The sequence below is a fragment of the Hyla sarda genome, chromosome 4, assembly GCF_029499605.1.
Source record: "Hyla sarda isolate aHylSar1 chromosome 4, aHylSar1.hap1, whole genome shotgun sequence".
In the NCBI taxonomy this organism is placed as follows: domain Eukaryota; kingdom Metazoa; phylum Chordata; class Amphibia; order Anura; family Hylidae; genus Hyla; species Hyla sarda.
In genome coordinates, this window is record NC_079192.1 from 378,414,515 (window position 1) to 378,430,290 (window position 15,776).

At 45.2% G+C, this 15,776-nt stretch overlaps 1 protein-coding gene across 1 annotated transcript in view; it reads left to right on the forward strand.

The window, feature by feature from the left end:
• Positions 1-466: 466 nt before the first annotated feature.
• The window catches only part of CCDC69 (coiled-coil domain containing 69), a 52,187-nt gene continuing 36,877 nt past the window's right edge, over positions 467-15,776 (forward strand). Inside the window, exon 1 of the mRNA XM_056516862.1 lies at positions 467-644. Within this exon, the coding sequence (XP_056372837.1) occupies positions 588-644 (57 nt within the window). The 5' untranslated portion in view covers positions 467-587. The remainder of the gene's footprint in view (positions 645-15,776) is intronic.

Consider the following 15,776-nt stretch of genomic DNA (forward strand, 5'->3'; position numbering starts at 1 on the left):
CCTTAGGGTACATTCCCACACGGCGTATTTTGCTGCGTATTTGGTGCTGCGTATTTTCCTACCCATTGACTTCAACAGGGAAAATAAAATACGCAGCAGCAAATACGCAGCAAATACGCCGTGTGGGAACGTACCCTTAAACTGCAAAGATCTGATTTGCTTTTATTTTACACCCTTGTAAAAAGAAAAAGAAAAAATAAATTTATAAATAAATAAAACACCAAACATGCTAAATAAAACTAAAATAGCAGAAAAAAACTAACAAAAAGCAAAAATAAGAAAAAAAAAAACCTAAAAGATTTTTACTTCGAAATGTAAAAAAAAAAAAAAAGAAAGAAAGGAAAAAAGCTTAAAAACAAACTCCGAAATCTAAAAAAGAAAAAAAAGCCTACAAATTTAAACCTCGCAGCAGCCTCTGGTGCGCAGCTATTCCAGTCATTACGGCCACAATAGTTTTTGTATTGCCTGAAGTTTGTGCGGAGCAGGCGGCAGGTTTAGTGAGTGCGGAGGGGACGGGGCGGAAGGAGAAAGGAGACGGGGGCAAGATGTGACCGACACCCTGCTGCCTGCAAGACCTGGGGGCGGTCATGGGCTGCCAGGGGAGCAAGAGCTGCTGCTGCCTCCACCATGGAGCCAGGAAGAAGGTAAACATCCCCGGGGAGAGCAAGCAGAGGAAGTTCTGGGCAGGCATTGGGGCTTCCTGGCAGTGAAGGGGTTAACTCCCAGCACGCATTTACCCCTTCCTGTCCAGCATAGAGTGCACTGTTGGGGTGATGTGTTTGCCCTCTGCAATGTCAGCTGGTGGTCCTATATGGTGCACAGCCATCCATAGACCAGTGTTTCCCAACCAGGGTGCCTCCAGCTGTTGCAAAACTACAACTCCCAGCATGCCTGGACAGCCAAAGGCTGTCCAGGCATGCTGGGAGTTGTAGTTTTGCAACATCTGGAGGCACCTGGGTTGGGGAAACACTGATTTAGGGTCTATTCACATGTACTGTATTTTTCGCAGATTTGATGCGCAGGATTTGAAGCTGTATTGTCATTTAGTTTACAATGGAATCTGCAGCATAAAATCCTGCGCATAAAATCTGCGCAGAATACTGTACGCGTGATTAGACCCTTAAGGGCTTGTTTTGGGTAGAAAACAGCAACTTCCATTCCATATTAACGTATTGAAGACAAGATAGGGGATGTAGACAAATGCCCAAAAAATCCAGATATGAGAGAACTCCTGTCCCCCCCCCCCCCCCCCCCCCTTTCTGCCAAACGTTTGCAACAGCTGGAAGCACACTGGTTGGGAAACCCCAACCACGAGCGATGGTTCTGGTTGGTGGTGTTCAATAGACATGTTATCTGTTACATTGTGGGACTTATCTGCGGTCCCTATAGTTGTTATCACTATTGTTGTAACTTTTAAAAAAAAACATTTTTTTTTTTTAAAGAGGCGCTTGATATTCCTCCGTCTACAGCAGGATAGCAATCAGGTAGAAATATAGGATCACCTTAAAAACATTCATTTATTTTTAAATGTATTTATTTTTTAAGGGAAGAGTTCACACCCCCATAGTTTAGTTCCTATTTCCTCATATACTTGTCTTATAAAAAATAAATAAATAAATAAATAAAAAAATTAAAATAAAAAAAATAATAAAAAAAAGTGGAACCCCAAATGGGCACAACGTGCGACCATGTCACAGTGTCCCTTATGTGTGTTCATATGTTTCTAGGTATGAAATGCCCCAGTCATGGTGGTTTAGGGGGTCTGTTTGTGCCTCTAAGAAGCCAACAAGGTGGGTTTTGTGTGGCAATGCTTTGCAGGAGGTATATTTAGTTGGAGTGCACCCTCTCGCACTGTGCCCAATATCCGGAATGCTTATGTATTGGTGCTTCCATGCCCAGTAGACCCTACTAAAGAAGATTAGGGGTAAGGGTACCTTTACACACTCGTATTTTGCTAAAGATTTTCCTGCAGCTGATTTTTCCACCCATTGAAGTCAATGGGTTTCAAAATCGGCTGCAAAAAATCTGCAGAAAAATGTGCATGTGTGAACGTACTCTAAGTAGGAGATGAGGTGCGCATTTTTTATAGAGCGCCCACTAGATGCTTAGTTACAGGTATATCATTTTTTTTCAGTGTCGAAGTACCAAATTTAGGGGATCTGTAACATTTGCACCTTGTTATGAGGGCATCTGTTGCATGGACATCTTGTTATGGGGGACATCTGTTGCAGGGGCACTCTTATGGGGGGTATTTGTTGTAGGTGCTCTCTTATGGGAAGGTATCTGTTGCAGGTTCACTTTACCAAATTTTGGGGTATCTGTTACGTGGACTTTATGGGAGCATCTGTTGCATGGGCATCTTGTCATGGGGGGCACTGTCTTATGGGTCACATTTATTGTAGATACACTTTTATGGGAAGGCATCTGTTTCAGGTGCATTCTCTTGTGGGGGACATATGTTGCAGGCGCATCTTGTTATTGGGGGAAATTGTTGTAGGTGCACTTATATTGTGGGGCATCTTTTGCAGGTCCACTCTTTTATGGGGGAGCATTTAGTATAGGTGCACTCTTATAGAGGGGGGGGGGTCTGTTGCACGTGTACTCTCTCTTATGATGGGGCATTTGTTGCAGGTGCACTCTCTTATGATGGGGCATTTGTTGCAGGTGCAGTCTCTTATGGGGGAGCATTTAGTATAGGTGCACTCTTATAGAGGGGTGTCTGTTGCACGTGTACTCTCTCTTATGGTGGGGCATTTGTTGCAGGTGCACTCTTATGGGGGAGCATTTAGTATAGGTGCACTCTTATAGAGGGGTGTCTGTTGCACGTGTACTCTCTCTTATGGTGGGGCATTTGTTGCAGGTGCACTCTCTTATGGTGGGGCATTTGTTGCAGGTGCACTCTCTTATGGTGGGGCATTTGTTGCAGGTGCACTCTCTTATGGTGGGGCATTTGTTGCAGGTGCACTCTCTTATGGTGGGGCATTTGTTGCAGGTGCACTCTCTTATGGTGGGGCATTTGTTGCAGGTGCACTCTCTTATGGTGGGGCATTTGTTGCAGGTGCACTCTCTTATGGTGGGGCATTTGTTGCAGGTGCACTCTCTTATGGTGGGGCATTTGTTGCAGGTGCACTCTCTTATGGTGGGGCATTTGTTGCAGGTGCACTCTCTTATGGTGGGGCATTTGTTGCAGGTGCACTCTCTTATGGTGGGGCATTTCTTGCAGGTGCACTCTCTTATGGTGGGGCATTTGTTGCAGGTGCACACTCTTATGGGGGAGCATTTAGTATAGGTGCACTCTTATAGAGGGGTGTCTGTTGCAGGCGCACTCTCTTATGGTGGGGCATTTGTTGCAGGTGCACTCTCTTATGGTGGGGCATTTTTTGCAGGTGCACTCTCTTATGGTGGGGCATTTGTTGCATTTACTCCCTCTTATAGGGGCTTTTGTTGAAGGAGTACCCTACAGGGACCACTTTTGCAGGTGCATCTTGTCATCTTATGAAGGTGCGTGCATCAGTGGCTGGAGCACACTACTATATCTATTTCCGTTATGTCCATAGAGTGGTTGGTGAGATGGTTGCACCTACTTTATGTTGATACCATGTAGATGCCACTTACATCTTAAAGTTAAGTAGAATCCACATTTCTTTTCTCTATGGCAGCTCCCCAGTTTTAGATCCGTCGCTGGTTGATGACAGGACCTGACATACGGAAGAGGGGTTGCCTGAGGGGCTTTAGAGCTTTCATGCCAACCTGCTATTGCTGGCGTGCCCTTCCTGACAGCTGGGTCACAGTGACCCGGCCCCTTTACTCCAAGCATGTGGTGTCAGGGCTGTGTTGATGGGCAGGAATGTGCATTGGCTGTTTTGGGCCGTTCAGTCATTGCAGACTTGACCTGCGCTGCTCCTCACATTCTCACACATATATATACACATATATATATATATATATATATATATATATATATATATATATACTGCTGCTCCTGATACACCCACACACTTTCCGCTACCACCCCAGAACTGAAGGTCCTGGCAGATTATATTGCACAACAGAATCCATTACATTGTCACCAGTGGTTCCCAATATAGACCAAGCTGGGGATTTGTCCTTAGAGATGTTGCTGATCCTCTACAGAAGGAATACTTTTTAATTACTCTGCAACTTTGTAGGGTCTGCAGCCCTAAGCAAGTATTCGCACACTGCAGATTTGTTGCCGGTGCTTTTGCAGCAGTCACATTTATCTACATCAGTGTTTCCCAACCAGGATGCCTCACGCTGTTGCAAAACTACAACTCCCAGCATGCCCAGCTACCCTGTTGCAAAATTTGAAAGGTATGAATGGACCCTAAAAGGACCCTGGTAACTCGGAATCCAGAGGGGGAAGGTAATTTAAAAAGATTATCCAGGATTAGAAAAACAGACTCAGAAAGTTACATTGCTTAATGATAGTGACAGGATGTCAGACCTGCGTTCTGACTATATTCACACGGAGGAATTTTTGAGCAGATTTCAATGGGATTCTGCTGCACTGTTCACACGGCAGAATTTTTGTGGGAGAGGTTTTTGCCGCAGAAATCCTGATTCAGGCATCAGCTGAAAGAATAGACGGGTCAATTCTTTCTGCGGATTCCACTCGGAAATGCATTGCCGAACAGTCAAGCTGGCGCTCCGCTGTCGGGGGAATGTCTGCACAAAAATTGGCTGTGTGGATATACTCCCATGTGAACATAGCCTTAGGCTATGGCCAGACTACAGAATATCCGCACGGAGAATCGCCGTGCCTACACTGCAGGGGGCACCAACATAATCTACCGCACGTTTTCATAATTTGTGCAAACACGGAGTGCACAGTGCAGCAGTAGTCCCATGTGCACAGTGCAGCAGAATCCTGTTGAATTCAACGGGACTCTGCTGCAGCGGAACTTCTGTGCAGACATTCCAAACGGAATTCCGCACGGAAATTCCGACTTGTGAACCTAGCTTAAGGCTAGGTTCACACTGCGGAATCTCCGAGCAGAAAATTTCCGCTTGAAGATTATAAGTGCGGCCAGCACCGACTGAATCAGTCGGCGCTAGGACCGAGCGGACACTGCAGTCTCCAATAGACTGCAATGTGTTCTGCGAGTATTTCTGCCTGAAGAATGAGCAACGCCATTCTAAGGCAGAAATTTCAAGCGGATTTTCCATTCGGAATTTGTGAAGCGGAATTTGTGAAGTGTGAATTTGTGAACGGAAACCCATTGACTACACTATACATTTTAGTAAGCGGAATTTCTGCCTGCAATTTCAAAGCAGAATTGCAGGCGGAAATTCCGTAGTGTGAACCTAGCCTAAGTGTCCTTGGCTCCCTGGCTGGTGGACTTAGCCGGTCCTGATCTAGCCCTGTGTGGTTATTGCAGTGTGCTCACACATAGTATGCCCTGCTATTTGCGGCTCTAAATTATGTGCCGTCCAGTGCACGGCCCTGATGTACACAGATGCTCCCAGCTCCCTTTTTATTACCAGACAGCGCAAATCTCGTAAACACTCTGACATTACAAATGTGGTTGGCATGAACCGCGGATCTGTATCCCAACACATTCCTTCTAGGGATCTGTCCAGAGTATGTAGCCAGACTCGGGGAGGGTTCTCGGCACTCCTGGAGCAGTGAGGACGAGTGCAGGGAGTAGCAATGTATTTATTAAAAAATGTTTTCAAAGGCCACAACTGTGGATTTCTGGTCGCATCACATCCCAGTTTAAAAAAATCCTGGCTCCTAACGCCTAGTTTGCATGTATTTTTAATTGTTGAGGGGGGGGGGGGGGGGGTGATGCTGCCAGACACCTCTAAAAGATCTGGCTTGTTGAAATCTAAAATGCCCAATTTCTCTTTACCTCGGAATCTGCCATCTGAGATAGTGGGGACACTCATGTAAGTTAAATGGTTGGGTTCTGCCGTAAGATTGAACATATTTGCTGCGAATTCCACACAAAATAAATCCAGATTTCAGGCCATTTTGAACAATCCACTGAGGAAATTCAGTGAGGATTTTACCGTATTTTTCGTCCTATAAGACGCACCCAATTTTTAGGGACAAAATCTAAAAAAAATAAAGATTTTGAACCCAATAGTGGTCTTCAACCTGCGGACCTCCAGATGTTGCAAAACTACAACTCCCAGCATGCCCGGACAGCCAACGGCTGTCCGGGCATGCTGGGAGTTGTAGTTTTGCAACATCTGGAGGTCCGCAGATTGAAGACCACTGCAGGAGGAGGTAGTACTCACGTGTCCCCGCCGCTCCGGACCAGTCACCGCTGCCCTGGATGTCGCTCCATCGCTGTCGCCGTGTCCCCATCGCTCTGGAACATCTCTGCTGCCGGTCGGGTATCCTCGCTCTCCGTCGCCGCCATCACGTCGTTACGCACGCCGACGCACGTACGCGACGACGTGATGACGAGGAAGGAGAGCGCCGGCATACAGGGGATCCCTGAACGGAGAAGACACTGAGGAGGCAGGTAAGGTCCCCTCCGGTGTCCTGTAAGCACTAACCCGGCTATTCAGTCGGGCTGTTCGCGGTGAAATCGCGACGGTCCCGAACAGCCCGACTGAACAGCTGGGTTAGTGTCACTTTCGCTTCAGACGCGGCGGTCAGCTTTGATCGCCGCGTCTGAAGGGTTAATACAGGGCATCACCGCGATGGCCGCAGGGACCGCCGCGATAGGTGTGTATTCGCCGTATAAGACGCACCGACTTTTTCCCCCCCAGCTTTGGGGAAGAAAAAGTGCGTCTTATATGGCGAAAAATACGGTATTTACTGAATTTCCTCAGTGTGACCATACCCTTATTTGGGTTAAGGTATGTGTGGATCCTTGTGAATTAAAGGTTATGGGACTGTCACTAGCCACTAGAGCTATCCTTAAAGCGTACCCGTCAGATCTAACAAAAACATTTTTTTTTTTAATACTGTATATCAGTCCATACCTAATCCTGACCATGTGCATCTAATTTTTGTGTCTAGCACCTTTATTTTATTTTTTTATGACACTTTTAATTTTGCTCACTAGTCTGAATTTCTCTCAAAGGGAGGGGGTGTGGCCTCACTGTGCAGGTCTCCGCCCCCTCCCTCAGTATGCTGTCTGCTCACATCTCCCCTAGCATTAGCAAAACTACAACTCCCAGCTTGTCCTCACTGACCTTAGCGGGACACAAGCTGACAGTGGGAGGATTTTTCCTCCAGCTATGAGCCCTGCGCTCACAGCTGTCAATCAAGAAAAGACAGGGGGCGCTCCCTTCGTATCTGTATATCAACTTAGTGTGACCATCCACCACACCTAAGTGATATTATCGACAGATCGGGTAAGCCTAGATCCCAAGTGTCCTGGGGTCTTGGTTCACAATAGGCTCGTGTAAATGTGGTATAGATAAATTATGGCTGCCGCGCTCCAACCAGAACTGGACCCTTGTACAAGGACCAGTTTTGGCAAAATATAGATAATGGAAAAAGACAGTCTTAGAGGCACTGCACAAAGTAGGTCACAAAAGGAGAGACTCGAGCCAGCACAGGACAATAAGAATTTTGACACAACGGACGACTCGTTTCGGCACACAGAGTGCCTTCCTCAGGTCTAAACATACAGTGCATTCGCTGGGGTGATAGGATGCACTTGTGGGGTTCCTGTGATTTGCAGTGCTGGCGTTACGCTTTACGCCAGCACCGCAAATCACAGGAACCCCACAAGTGCATCCTTGCATCCTATCACCCCAGCGGATGCACTGTATGTTTGGACCTGAAGAAGGCACTCTGTGTGCCGAAACGCGTCGTCCATTGTGTCAAATAAATTCTTATTGTCCTGTGCTGGCTCGAGTCTCTCCTTTTGTGACCTCCTTTGTGCAGCGCCTCTAAGACCGTGTCTTTTTCTATTATCTACAAGCTGTCAATCAAGGAAGTGTGTCCATGACATAGGTGATGATGCATGGACACAGCAGGACTAGTAGGTGTCCATGCAGGCAGGGGGGCAGTTGGTTGACTGGCTTTTTCAGTATAAAATACTGAGAATTTTCTAATGAAAGCAATAAAGCAATTGCAAAACCTATTGGTTTTACAACATATCAAAAGTTTTTGTATCTGACAGTGCCCATTTAAGTAATCCCCTTCAACAGAATTGTTTTGTCATGTTTTTTGATATGCTGTAGTGGTGCACCCTCTGCCCCACCGATACCAACTGTGTCCTGTGCGCCACTGTCGTCCATAACTTTCTGTTGCCCTAGAACAGTAGTGTACGTCACTAATGTACTTGTTGGGTTACAGCACTTTTTTGGTAAAATGCTCCCACAGTAGCAGTGTCGGAGCAAAGAGTTAACTATGTGTTTCTTCTGTTTATGAATGTTTAACAGAGATGGTCTGTCCATCCCTCCAGTAAAATGGCTGCCAGCCGGAGTCACTGTCATGAGACACTGAGCAGGGGGAATGTGAAGAGCTAGGCCCAGATTCATGTTATTTATTCCTTCTCTCTGATCTTTTAGGCATTTCCCATCCAGGGAAGAATGAAAACATTCAGAATCCTATACACAAAGACGTGTTATTCCTCCATAAGTCATTCGCTTCAGCCCTGATTCATAGTCCTGATAAAGTCTTGGGCTCCAACTAACCTTTATTTTTATCATCTGTTAGCTGGACGATTATTTATCTGATCAAATAAAAAAAAAAGGGGGGGGGGGGAATTAGGAGACCAGGAAAGAGTTTGGGGACCGCACAGTGAACAGTTAACAGGGGGGAATGAGAGGGGACAGCACCTGAAGGGTTATCAAGGGCATATCACCTGAAGGGTTAAACAGCGGAAAGAGCGGGGACAGCACCTGAAGAATTAGCAAGAAAGAAATAGATGGCAGAGCACCTGAAGGGTTAACCTATGAGAAGGAGCAGTTCACAGACCTTAGGTTATGTCTAGAGATGAGCGAACTTACAGTAAATTCGATTCGTCATGAACTTATCGGCTCGGCAGTTGATAACTTTTCCTGCATAAATTAGTTCAGCTTTCCGGTGCTCCCGTGAGCTGGAAAAGGTGGATACAGTCCTAGGAGACTCTTTCCTAGGACTGTATCCACCTTTTCCAGCCCACCGGAGCACCGGAAAGCTGAACTAATTTATGCAGGAAAAGTTATCAACTGCCGAGCTGAGAAGTTCGTGACGATTCGAATTTACTGTAAGTTCGCTCATCTCCAGTTATGTCCACACTATGGAATTTCTGCTGCGCTGTTCATATTGCAGAATTTCTGTGCCAGTTGTTTCCTTGCCAAATTCTGGTGTCTGCACAAAGAATAAACATGTCTATTCTTTCTGTGGACTCTGCACAGAAATGCATTGCCGTTTATGAGACGGCACATTTCCGAGCAGTCCTAGCGCGTCATGTTCTGCTGGCGCTCCGCAGTCAGGGAATGTCTCTGTGTAGACATTCCCTAAGAGATGACCGATCTTCATCCTGCTGTGACAGATCTTCCTGGTGCGGGGAGGATGGAGATCGGTGGGTCTAGCAGGTGCATGGACTGGGGGGCTTCGGTGATGTTAGAACGAAAGTCTTCTTGTGACCTTCTTGTGACCAGAGGCTGGCGCTGGCTGTCAGGCTGTCATCTCTGTTGGAGGTAGGTCGCTGGTCAGCACTCCCTTCAAAAAGTCACCCAGAGGCATCGGAGGGTAAGAGGACACACGGGAACATGTAGGGGGCAGATTGTGGGGCTAAGAGACAGGGAATGAGGTAGTTTACGCAGTCATAGCACCAATTGATATTCGTGGAGTCTGCAGCACACAGAATCTCCACCTGGAATATTTCATCGTGTGATAGGACTACCACCAATTTCATATTAAAGGAGAACTCCGGCAGGAGTTTTCTTTTTCTAATTCTGCTCATTGGGATATATATATATATATATATATATATATATATATATATATATATATATATATATATATATAAAATCTACTATCTCCAGTACTCCCACGGTGCCTCTGGCGTCTGCCCCCAGCAATCCTCTTCCTGCAGCTGCAGTGTTACTGTCATCTACAGAAGCGCCCAGTATGTCATACCTCAGCTCAACGACTGTCTGGCCGCAGCAATGTCCTGCGTCTCTACTGGCCTCCATTAACCATTAGGAGCTTATCCTGGTGTATAGCAACCAGAGGATATTCACTGACATTAAACGTTGATCCTGAAAATGGCGAGCACAACAGGAAAACCCAAGTGTGCATTTCAGACTGATTGGCTTTCAAGTCTCAATTTTTACGACAGCAAACCCGACCACAAAATGAGGGGGCTATTCAATCCCTGCCCCAAAGCGGGCATTCGAGGGCTGTTCCTAGGTGGTCATGCTTGTTGGCTAAACGTCCCGACTTTGCCGTTGCATATATATTGTATGTAATATCTTCCATATCAACTCATCATGTTATTTATGTGGCGTTTGACAGAAGGCCGCCGTGTGTGTAGGAGTATCTTCTGGTTAGAGAACAGCAGGCTGGCAAGGGGCTGAAAAAACGAAATTTACTAAATACATCATCTTGTCTGTAAATAAGAGTGTAGATGGGAAAATGTTTGCAAACCTCCGGCTGTAGCTTTAATTTTTTTTGTTCCTCTATTCCCCACCTTTCACATAAATAAGGGATCAGTGAAGAATGTTGTTTTGTCCGCAGAGAGTAATGTGACTGGTTGGCTGGCATCCGATTCTCTGTATAGGGGTGTCGGATAATTTGGGGTTTAGTTTGTCTTCAGGCTATGTTCACACGGTGACGTACTGCAGCATTTTCACTGTAGTTGTAGTAGTACTGCAATGCAACTGCAACACGTGAACCTATCCTTAAAGAAGCACTCTGGGAATTCATCATCTTCGGTTCATGGCCCAAAAATTGAGAACACTGCTCTAGATCAGAGAGGATTATCTGCACTGAGTTAATTTGCAGCAATGTACAGGCTTTCAGTCAATTCATGACATAAGATGTTTATATTCATATAGAGCAAGCTGAGATCTTGAGGAAAGTAAATAGGGAATTTATACCTATAACCTGAATTATCATAATCTTCATATCAGTCGTCCTCCGATATGACATTAGTATATACCAGCTTAGTCCTGCTGATCAGGAAAGTAACCAAAAGGATCCCTTTCTAGGCGCTGCTTCTCCCAATGGATTCACATAGACAAGATTGTCAGGAAAAAGTATTCTTTATTAACCAATGACGCGTTTTGGGTTTTACCCTTCCTCAGATTCATGATAATCTGAGGAAGGGTAAAACCTGAAACACGTCATTTGTTAATAAAGAAAACTTTTTCCTTACAATCTTGTCTGTGAATCCATTGGGAGAAGCTGCGCCTAGAAAGGGATCCTTTTGGTTACTTTCATGCTTTCACTCGTGGATGGACTTATGTCTATCTGAACACCCCTACGGCATCGCAGCACTCCCAAGAATCCACTGTACCCACTATATTTGGGCAATATGCTCATATCCGTTGCGCTCAAGGTGAGCACAATACCAGCCTTTTAATTAATTGGGTTAATGTACCAGGTGCCTCGTGTGGTTTTCTTTTTTGTCTTCATTCTCCATGGTTCTTCTAATATAATTGGAGCCGCAACTGCAAGTAACGTTTCAGTTCAGGGAGACCTATCAAGTACCGTACGTCTATCAGCTCTGGTTGGGCAGTAGATGACTTTTGTAGGGACATTACCCTTTTCTTAGAACTCTGCATTGTGTTGCTCCTCTGTTATTCCTCCTGGGAATAAACAAATTGACCATTGTGTGTTCAAATTCCCCTTGGCAATAGGGTTGATCCTTACAAGGTCACATACTGCCCAATCAGAGCTGACGGAAACATACTGCATAGACATAACCGATTGACTAAGGCCAAGTTTATTCATACATTTCCAGGAGAAATAACAGGGGAACAGCACAATGTAGATTTCTAAGAATAAATGCTTCTTCACTAGAAATCCTTAAGTTGCGTGATTTCCAAAGAAAAAAATTCAGAGGAAAAAATACCACATAGAAAACACCTATAGTAACACACACTATTTTAGGGGGGATATTTTTTTATTTGACTATACTACAGGGGCTGTAAAGTTAGTGTAGTTCATAATATAGTGTCTGTACCGGTGTGTGACGGTTTTCTCACAATTCTTCTGTGATTATCGCCCCCATATTTATTTTTAACAGCATAAAAAACTACTCAGGTGTCTGGATTTCCCAAGTTTCAGTGCACCGAGACCTGACATCACTAGTCAGGTGATCAGAGGGAGCCTAACCTACTTCAGTTTTGCAACAGCTGTAGGCCATCTGGTTAGAAAACACTGTGTTTCAATCGGTGCAGTGGCTGATGTGTGGAAGGGAGGAAAGCGACCTCATACTTGCAAGCATGAAACTATGGGATGTGTAGTTTAGAGAACAAAATCCACCAGGAAATACCCAGTTCTGGCAGGTAAGTACTAAAATTACCTTATGGTGGATAACCCCTTTTAAATGTGTTCAGACATAAAAGACATTGCCCGCCTAGCTAATCGGTCCTGTGCTTCGGGATCAGGAATCTTGGATAACAGTGACGGGGGATGGCGAGGAAGGTAAGTATAAAAATATATTTTTTATTATTTAATTTTTTTTCCCTGCTTTAGCACATTTATGAAAGAAAATAAATTCTCTGGACAACCCCTTAAACAGGCCTTTCCTGGAGTTTCGATTTATGGAGTTTAATGCTGTAAATGTCTCTGAGCGTCTCCTTTCCTATTTTTAGGCTTTGGATGAAATGTGCAGTATAAATAGAGAGATCTGCGTTTCGTTGTCTATGAATGATAATGGCGGCCATCACAATACCCAGTCAGCGACAGACAACAGCTGTAAATTCACTCTCGCCTGTGTTCACACTTTCCTTTTTATATTGTCTGTCATCAATCTAGTTTTTTTTTTTTTTATATATATTTCCACTCCACTTTCCTGTTTTCCATCTGGAACCCACATGACCGATATATCTCCTCTATCAAACGTGACAGGGGTGAGGTTGACTGGATGTCATTCGTGAGAGACTCCCTTACAGCGGCTTCTCACATGAAAAGGAGAAAGTACCCTTCAGGATCCTTATCGTGTATCCTGGATGCTAAACATTTACGCTCCGACGCTCCTCTCAAATACTTTCGTGTTTCCATAGTGTTTTATCAGAATTCCCGCAATATGTTCATAAATTCTTTGCAGTTGGTCAAATATGGTGGATTGTATTGTTAAAGAAGACCCCCGGCCGGAAGAGCTTCTCACTAGTTGATCCAAGGGCAATCCTATCTGATACATGTTAACCGTATATACCAGTGTTTCCCAACCAGTCTGCCTCCAGCTGTTAAAAAACTACAACTCCCAGCATGCCCGGACAGCCGAAAGGCTGTCCGGGCATTCTGGGAGTTGTAGTTTTGCAACAGCTGGAGGCAGACTGGTGACCAAGGCACCCCCCCCATATCGATGTGCCCCCTGAGTCCAGTTTTACAAACACCACTTTTCCAGCCCTCACGTGTTCTGTCAACTTAGTGGAAATTCACCGAAACCTGCAACAAAGATGATGCCGCGATGGACGTCTGCAGGGTGTGACCGTGTGCTTTTTTTTTTTTTTATTATTATTTTTTTCACACTCTCTTAGGCGTTGTATGTTATGCACACTGTGTAATGAAAGACTCTGGGAACAAATTGATGACAGACTCGTATAGCGTTTAATGTGGTGCTGAATGCATGTCTGTAATTATACAATGCGCTCTGTCGTGTAAATCGTGTGAAACATTAAAAGGGTTATTCCATAAGCGTTGAGGTAGGTAGAAAATGGTATCGGTCACCTAGACTGGTTTATTTTAGTGTTTCCCAACCAATGTGCCTCCAGCTGTTGCAAAACTACAAGTCCCAACATGCCCAGACAGCCAAAGGCTGTCCGGACATGCTAGGAGTTGTAGTTTTGCAACAGCTGGGGGCACACTGGGTGGGGGACATAATGCCATACAGGCCTGTGGGGACCTTGCTCCATTTGGGAGTTGCAATAGAATTGCGGGATGACTAACATGCAATTTCGGGTAGAAGAAACAGACATGGTCGCACATCTACAATCTTGTATAATGATCTGACTGCTTCTCAGCGTAATATCAAAAACTAACAGGTTGTTGTTATACAATTTTGATCAAAAAGTACAAGCCCACTCGCCACGTCAAGGCCACCTATTTAGAGTGGGTCCCTAACGTCCCTAGCATAAAATGGCGTAGCACTGGGAGGCGACCACCACCGACGCGACACCAGTGCCCACGGGGGGGAACGACCCACTGGCAGAGCGGCCCCAATGCCACTCAAACCAGTCTATGGGTCGCACCCCCCCCCCCCCCCCCCCGCAGACATGGCGCCACGGCAGCAACGGACATGTATACGAACAACCTGTTAGTTTTTGGTATTACGCTGAGAAGCAATTAGATCATTATACAAGATTGTAGATGTGCACCATGTCTGTTTCTTCTACCTGAATTAACATGCAATTTCATTGTTTCTCTAAGGCTATGATCACACGGCGGTATGTCTGCCCAGAAAACACGCCAGCGCTAGGACCGCTCGATAATGTGCAGACTCCTTAGATGGCAATGCATTTCCGAGCAGATTCTGCAGAAAGAATTGACAGATGTTTACGTTGCGGAAATTCTGCCATTGAACAATGGGACCGAACTTCAGAGCAGAAGTTTTATGCCGATTTCCGCTATGTAAATAAGGTCTAAGAGAAAAAAAAACATGCAAATTACCTTTGTGACTCATTTGTGAGTTAAATTTAATGCAAGGTTTACCTCCAACTTTTTTTGATTTATTTTTTTCCCCCACTGGGGAACCCTGAAGTTTAACTCAGACTAACCATGATATGCTCTTAATATCTTTAAACATTGTGGCAGTGGCACAAATTATGCAAGGATCACCCCTTTACCCCCTCCCATATGTCCTAGTCATGTGACCAATTCACCCAAATAAATCTTCTGCTTCGGATAACCAGGTCATTTGATTCCTGCTCTGAGCGCCGCTCCATGCAAGGTATAGGGAGAAGCCATGTATGATTTGATGCCTGGTCTTAAAGGGGTACTACACTGGCCATCGTTCAGAAGTAAATGCTCCGAAGGCTGTTTTAGCGCTGCTGGGTCGGCAACGCCCCTCGTGATGTCATGGTCACGCCCCCTCAATGCAAGTCAATGGGAGGGGGCGTGACGGCCGTCACACCCCCTCCCATTGTCTTGCATTGAGGGGCGTGGCCATGATGTCACGAGGGGCATGGCCGACCCCAGCAGCGTGAAAACAGCCTTCGGAGCATTTACATCCGAACGCTGGCCAGTGGAGTACCCCTTTAAAGGAACCTATAATCTCTTTAACGCTGCCTAAACCACTGATTCCTGTTGGGTTAAGGCAGCATTAAAGCCTTGATTGATAGATCACTCCCTGTTTGGGTATAAGGAAAGATCTATCAATCAAGTCTAGTGGAGTAGTCCGAAAATTTAAGACCACAATCGTGGTCTATGGCCAGACATGGGGGCATGTGAAAACTGATTGGAGAGTTAAAGGGGTATTCCAGGAAAAAACTTTTTTTTATATATATATATCAACTGGCTCCAGAAAGTTAAACAGATTTGTAAATTACTTCTATTAAAAAATCTTAATCCTTTCAGTACTTATGAGCTTCTGAAGTTAAGGTTGTTCTTTTCTGTCTAAGTGCTCTCTGATGACATGTGTCTCAGGAAAGGCTCAGTTTAGAAGCAAATTCCCATAGCAAACCTC